Consider the following 7,890-nt stretch of genomic DNA (forward strand, 5'->3'; position numbering starts at 1 on the left):
CATGTTAAAAAAAAAGTTAGTACCCAAAGATGAAACTACCTATAAATCATAGGATCCATCTGTGTAATTAACTCTTAACCATATGAATTTAACTCAACAACATTTTTATGCAGGATGCTATATTTCATGCTTTGAGGTTTTTTTTTTTTTACTTTTAACACAAAAGCTTTTGTTTTCTTTTTTGTTTTTAAATTTAACCCCACAAAATTAGTTTTTTTTTTTTAATTTTATCCTAAAACTTTTCTTTGCATTTTGACCTCACAATTTTTTTTTTTTTACTTTCAAATTTGGTCTTCTATATTTTTCATTTTTCACGAATTTTCGTTTTACGTTTCATTCTACATTTTGAGTTAATACGGCGTAACATGTGTATAGTCAACGTTTATATATACCTTTCGTTCAAAATTATGCGAGTTGACACGACACAATGTGCATGTGTGGCTCAATATTGTACGTTTAGTTTCCCCGTTTAACAGGTTTGTCGCAACATTCGGATTCTAGATCGACTTGGTATTGATGGTCGCTTGCGATGGTGTAGCATTGGTACTATTTATCACGGTTTTACGATCCCATCATAACGCAGATGCTTAATTCTTGTTAACATAAAAAGATAAGCTTATAGTGCATGCACTGTCATTTTTAATACTTTAAAACCCTTGGACATATTTATTTCAATATAATAGTTAAATCATATGCATACCTATTATAAAATATAAAAGCACCCCAGGTTTTTGCCAATATATGTCATGATATTATCCTCGCTCCTTTTAGCTAATAAAGAATTTTGATATTTGACTCGGTAACTTCATAAAGTTCAAAGTTTAGTACGTGGCAATATCATATTTTCGTTACATTATGTTTTGATAACATTGTATATTATAAATTAAATACTTGTCATTCTCAAAAGAAATTTAATATTCAAAAGTTCAAAAGTGTATATATAAAATTATACATTATACATATTATACATTATACATATTAATTGAAAGAGGGCATGAACAGTGTTTTGAGTTTTTTTAATATTGTTTTTTCTAGGTTTTTATTATTATATTGTTTTAATAGTTTAATTAATTTAAACATATATTTTTATATAATTTCTAAGATACGATTAAAGTACCAATTATCAAACAAGAAATCATAAAAATGAATATATATTGGTACCGATGTTGTTCAGTACGGTATGGTAGCGATACGAAAATAAATATTAATACGACTACAGATGTTTTTCAATCGGTTTTGATTGAATTTGGTACAATAGCGACACTAATCCGTTTAAAAAATATATATCGTAATGTTGAAATAAAAAGAGGGGAATAATTGTTTTTGATTTTTTTCAATATTGTTTTCTAATATTTTATTATTTTATTTGTTTATTACTTTAATTGATTTAAGTATATTTTGTTCTTTCATATAACTTTTAAGATACGATCGAAGTACCCATTATCAAACAGGAAACAAAAAAACAGAATGTATATCGGTACCGATCATGTTCGGTACAATATGGTAGCGATACAGTATCAATTTATTGAAAGCAAAAAAACTAAAAAAAAATATTGGTACCGATACATATGTTGTTCAATTGGTTTCGACTGGGCTTGGTACGATAGCGGCAAAATATCCGTTATCAAAAAAAAATATCGTAATGTTGAAATAAAGTAAACATAAAATGCAAGCGAACCGAACCGATATGATATCAACTGAACAACATATATAGGTATCAAATCAATATGTGGCTTTTTTTGTTTTCGATCAATGTAATGCTTTCTCTTTCAATTACTATATCGAATGCAGGTACTGTAACGAGCTAAATTGATACCGACTTAATCCCCACCGCGAAGCACGAGGGAATATCACTAGTTTTTTTTAATGAGAAGTCTCAACACAACCATTGATCACACCAAGAAATCGTGCTTGGATTTTTTTTTTTATTTTGAAGTCAATATGTTAATTTTTTTTTTTTAAACTAAACCTACTACATCTCCACTACAATTTTAGAACTATTGATCATAAATATAACTTGATTTTAAAACAAAATGATTCTATTATCTAATTTGTGTTTATTAAAACAAATAGAATCTATAACTACTTATAAAAGTTTATAAATATAATAGAGTTAAGGAAACCGCAACCCCCTCCCCCAAATCCCCACACACAGACCCTGAGCCTATCGTCGAGATTGAATAAATAGAAGCGACACTGACCTTATCGTTGAAATTGAATAGAGGGAAATGGCCCTAGTACATAAAACAAAACTGACCGCTTTAGACCACCATATTTACGAAGCCATTAATTTTTTTTTAAGTTTTGTTTTCACATTTTGTGAAAAGGTTAGTAAGTTTATTTGGAAGTCATTTATATGTTTGGTTTGCTTTTTTTTTTTTCTTTTCTTTTACCTTAATCGCATGGTTATTTTTTATTTCGTAGCTGTATTGAGAGAGATCTTACTCTTTGAATTTCTCCATTTAAGGGATTTCAAGATAACTAATTTAGGTTGGAATTTTGTATAACTACACTTAATAAACAAAAAAAGTTTCGTAAAGACTGTCACTACCTTTGCAATGTGACAAATTATATACTAAAAACCCACCACAACACCAATTCGTGCAATAACTTTTTGCGGATCAAACACTAATAAAATCTTACCCAATTTCAGCAATAAGTTTACATATGAAACTTCAGTACGCACATTCTCCATTTTTAAGCTTATCCCCAATCTCGACGTGTCAAATTTAGTTATTTATATGCATCAATGTATTTTATCTTAAGGATAAATATCAAATAGGAAGTTAATTTTCGCTAGGAAGGATAGGAAGCAATCTCAGCCGTTCATCATCTTTTTTTAAATTTTTGGACGCGGGGGCTTTTTCGTCTTTTTACATTATCATATCTTCGTTCTAATTTATAGATTCTGTTACTTCTTTTCATAGTTCATCACTCTCATAGCAGAATTGAAGATTCCATAAACCTAAATCGCCATCGATCGCAAATTCACCTCTTTTCAAACATTAATCTTCTTTCGTTTGTCAATTCGATAACTTCAATGTCTTCGTCAGACTCTGCTGGTACGTTTAGCTTCAATTTTGAGTTATTTTTTGTTATTTTTGTCCAAATTTCATTGTTTTACGTTTTATAATTCGTGTTTCTATAATTAATATTTGATATTTCATAAGTTTAATTGTTATTGTTGTATAATTTAACATAATTTGTTTGTTTTGTTTCTTCATCATTTTATTGCGTTTTAGTTAAGAGTTGCGTTTTATGATATTAATTAAATTATATGCATACAAACTTTTAGTTTAAGATTTATGTAATATAAAGCTATATAAAACTATAACTGTTATTGTTGTACAATTTTTGTTTGTTCATCATTGGATGCGTTTTACTGAATGTATTGCGTTTTATTCTTTTATTGATAATAGTTCATATACAAACCTTAAAGGTCTGTATTTCTAAATTATTATTAACATATTTTGAGATTTAACAGTAAACACATTATTATATAGGTTGTATTGCGTTTTATGATTTTTTGTAAAGTGTTTCAGATCACATGATTCGTTTTACTGAACGTATTGCTTTTTATGCTTTTATAAACTTTAAAGTTTTGTATTTTTTAAATTTTTATTAACATATTTTTTGTTTTATCAATAAAAACATTATTCTGTAAGAGGTATTGCGTTTTATAGTCTTTTTAATTGTTTCAGATAACATTTTCAAGTGGGAGGAACGTGTATGCATAAACAGTGGAAGAAAGTTTTTCAAACCTAAAGTCAGTGGATCTATTACACCTGCTGTTGGAATGCTTTTTAAGTCATTTGATGAGGCATTTGCATTTTATCAGAGATATGCACTTGCTGCAGGTTTTTCTGCAAGAAAAAATACCTCTTGGAAAAAATGTTGGTGGTTTAGTAAAAATAAGATATATTGTCTGTTCAAAAGAAGGATTTCATGTTAGCAAAGAAATAGATTCTGGTTCAGTTGAGAATAGTAAAAAGATTGTTAGACGTAATAGAGGTTCAAAAAGAGTTGGATGCAATGCTCATGTGAAACTAATATTAGAGAACAATAATATGTTTAAAATCTACTACTTTGAAGAAGAACATAATCATATCTTTGTTGAAGATGAAGATATTCATTTATTGCCGGCTACCAGAAGTATCGATTATGTGAAAGAAAGTTTTATATCTGGATTGTCTGCAATCAATATTGGACCTGTTAAAGCATTCAATATTATGAAAACAATGTATGGTGGTTTTGGTGAAGTTGGAGCTAGTAAAGTTGATTGTAAGAATTATAGAAGGGATTTGAATCTTTACATCGGAGAGTATGATGCAGAAATGGTAGTTAGGCGTCTTATTAGGAAGAAAGAATGTTGTCCGGGTTTCACATGTGATTATGTTATTGATGAAGATAGAAGATTGAAAGGGCTTTTCTGGGCTGATGAGCAATCAAAAAAAAAATTATACAGTGTTTGGTGACATATTTGGTTTTGATGCTACTTATAAATCAAACAAGCAAGTTTTTTTGATTTATTGCGTATATATTCTATTGCGTTATATATCCTTTTCTAATTTTTCTACTACTTTTTTAATTTGTTTTTTATTCAGGTATGATTTGGTTTTTGTACCATTTACTGGTATTGATAATCATTTTAGGAATGTCACATTTGGTGGTGCATTACTTGGTTCGGAGACTGCAGATTCGTATAGATGGCTTTAAGATGCTTTGTTAATGCTTTTGGAAGTGAGCCTAAAGTTGTTGTTACTGATCAAGATGCTGCAATGAAGAGAGCTATTAAGGATGTACTTCCAAGAAGTAGGCATAGGTTATGTATGTGGCATATATGGGAGAAATTGAAGACAAAGGTATTAACTGCGTTTTATGATATAACAAACTGCAATTTTATAATTGTTTTATTATTGCGTTTTATGTATTATACAATAAGATCCTCTAACATTTTTATCAATAGAATTACAAAACAATTGCGTTTTACAATCAATGCATTATGTTTATCATTTTCAATATATTGGTTTTTAAATTATTGCGTTTTATGTTTAATGATTTTATAACTTTTTATTCAGGTTGGTCCTGTTTTGTCAGCAAACACTGATTTTAATACAAGAATGACTCATGTTGTTTGGAATGATACTATTATTCCAGAAGATTTTGAAACTGAGTGGCATTCAATAATGTCTACTTTTGGATTGGAAAATCATGAGTGGTTAAAAGACATGTACGATCTTCGATTTGATTGGATTCCTGCTTATTACCATGGAGAGGATTTGGCTGGGCTTATGCGTACTACGTCAAGATGTAAAAGCGAGAATTACTTCTTTGGTCAGATTTGCAATCCAAGATGTACACTTGTTGAATTTTTCACTCATTTTGAGACTGCAATGGATATTCAAAGGCATGAGCATAGGAGGAATGATCATGATACAAGGTATATTGAGTGTAAACCCTGGAGTGACTTTATATTGGAGAAACAAGCATCAGAAATATATACCCAAACAATTTTTAAGGATATTCAGATTGAAATTGATGCTGCTATTACAAAGTGTATGTCAAAGTCTGTTGATACTGTGGGTGATGTTCAATATTTTGGAATAAAGGATTTCAGACAGCCATGCACTTCTTTTTTCAAGGTATTTTTTTAAATTTATATTGTTTAAATATCTATTGCGTTTTATTTTTCATGTTTTATTGCGTTTTAACATTATATGATCATATGGTTATATCTGTATTATATTTATTATTCATTGCGTTTTATATTACATTTCACTAATTTTATATAGCTTTTTAATCTTATTTACAGGTGCAATACAACAAAGAAGAAGAAGATGGTTTAAGTATAAGTTGTTCTTGCAAACGGTTTGAACAATTTGGTATATTGTGCCGCCATATATTTTACGTATTACGGTATGAGGATATAAGTGAGCTTCCTAGAAGATATGTTCATAGAAGATGGATGAGAGATGTTGTTTCAGTGGGATCAAATCATTCCAATATTCGATTTGATGAAATTGGTAGGAATAGTGAAATTGATAAAGTTTATAGAGAAATCGTTGTTGCAAATGAGTATGTTGTTAATAGGCTGGTTGGCGATTTAGATGAACTGTGTCGTTACAGGGATCATATTAAAAGTTATATTGATAAAGCGGATGAGGTTATGGTTGCTGCGCTGCCTCCTAGTCGCAAAGAAAGATTTGCTGATATTGGAGGGAACATAGAAAAATCAGATTCTATGATTCGTGTCCCGATCAAAGTAAGGACCAAAGGATGCGGTGTACAAAAAAGGATCAAGTCTAATCGTGAGATTGCAATTCAGAAATCATCAAAGATCCAAAAATCGTGCCGTGTATGTGGTGGAAAAGGACATAACAGTCGAACATGTAAAGATAAGGTTTCTTCTAATGCTATAGGTTCTAGCAATGCAATGTAATTATGTATACAAATTCTGTCAAAATCAGATATCAATAAGTAAAAAAAAAATTGTAATTGCGTTTTATGATGTATAGGTTTCATCTCTTTTTGTTACTACGTTTTGAGATATCCTTCATAAATATCAGTTTGTTTTGTTTAATTGCGTTTTATGATAACAACAATATATTGTTATTGCGTTTTATACATAGAACAATCATAACAAGAAATGCAAGTGGTTATCATAAACATTGCGTTTTATGCATAGAACAATATATTTTAAATTGTTTTTTTTTATTATTGTTTTTTATTGTAACACAGATCATATATCAAATTAAACAAGAAATGATGAGAACCCTAAGCTTCCATCAGGGATTTCCAAATCACTTATCAGCTTTTTTTGGTTATTCTGTTATATACATAGAACAATACAATATACTTTAAATGGTATTTGTTGATTATTGCGTTTTATTATCATACAGTTCATACATAAAATTAAACAAGAAATGCAATTGGATATAATAAACATTGCGTTATGTAGATGATGATAGTTTTTAAACCCACAAACATGATGTTTTCAAACCACAAAATTAAAGAAAAATTACAAGCATGATCAGCTTCATGGATCAAAGTTTGTTTCTTCATCGGATGAGAACCCTAAGCTTCCATCAGGGATTTCCTCATCACTTTCAGATTCAACCCAAAGTTCAACCTGTGAGACTACTGCGTTTTGGAGCTTCTCTGCAAATTTGCTAGATGATTGGTATTTCAGATAACTAATTCAAAAACTTTAGATCCTCACTGGTAGATATGTCCTTTGGGTCATACATCTCCACTTCACCATCGTCCCAAGTAACTGAAACTTTGAAAGTTTCCTCAATGAACTCCCAAGATGTAACCTGGGCATCTTCAGTTGCAGTTTGATTCGGATCACCATATCTCTTGTGTAGAATTCTGAACAGTGCGGCTGTTTGATTTGTGTAACAAGAAGGTGGTATACCTATTTCGTTCATTCTTTTCAAAACATTTTCATTGCAGTTATGAAGAACAGAAGCAACAGAATGGTATTTTATTTTTTTTCCATCAAGGAATTGAAGAACGATATTGTCTCTTTTAACCCACCAAACTGATAGTTATGGATTAGCCATTTTAGGGTTTGTGTGTGTTGGTTATTTGGTGTATTTTTGGTGTATGATGAGAGCAATGAGAAAATAGTTTAGGGTTTCTGTTCTTATATATTGGTAGAGGAATTTGAATCAACTGTTCTAATAATAAAAATGATTATTTTTTATTTTTTTCTTTGAATTGAATGTTCAATCATAAACAGTATTTGGTATCAGGAATCCAAAAGGCTTTTTAAGACTTTTTAAGGCTTTTGGTCTAATCAACTGTATCAATTTCTATCATACAGTATTCATATATTGTATATTATTTTATTTTTTTATAACATTTCGTTTTAGAAGATTATAATAT

The 7,890-nt window shown here is 29.6% G+C and overlaps 1 protein-coding gene across 1 annotated transcript; it reads left to right on the forward strand.

Annotated features, from left to right (window-relative positions):
- Positions 1-4,706: 4,706 nt before the first annotated feature.
- Positions 4,707-6,439, forward strand: LOC110913772 (protein FAR1-RELATED SEQUENCE 5-like). Its single transcript, XM_022158591.1, has 3 exons — positions 4,707-4,862; positions 5,079-5,642; positions 5,813-6,439. The coding sequence occupies exons 1-3, from the start codon at positions 4,707-4,709 to the stop codon at positions 6,437-6,439; spliced, it is 1,347 nt and encodes a 448-aa protein (XP_022014283.1).
- The last annotated feature ends 1,451 nt before the right edge of the window (positions 6,440-7,890 follow it).

This window comes from Helianthus annuus, chromosome 15 (genome assembly GCF_002127325.2).
Source record: "Helianthus annuus cultivar XRQ/B chromosome 15, HanXRQr2.0-SUNRISE, whole genome shotgun sequence".
NCBI classification, from domain to species: Eukaryota; Viridiplantae; Streptophyta; class Magnoliopsida; order Asterales; family Asteraceae; genus Helianthus; species Helianthus annuus.

Excerpts from the sequence above, each read along its gene's own strand:
- LOC110913772 (XM_022158591.1), top strand. The coding sequence starts at position 4,707 with ATGGCTTTAAGATGCTTTGTTAATGCTTTTGGAAGTGAGCCTAAAGTT. Across the intron at positions 4,863-5,078 it reads GGGAGAAATTGAAGACAAAG|GTTGGTCCTGTTTTGTCAGC; the intron begins GTATTAACTGCG and ends CTTTTTATTCAG. Across the intron at positions 5,643-5,812 it reads CATGCACTTCTTTTTTCAAG|GTGCAATACAACAAAGAAGA; the intron begins GTATTTTTTTAA and ends TCTTATTTACAG.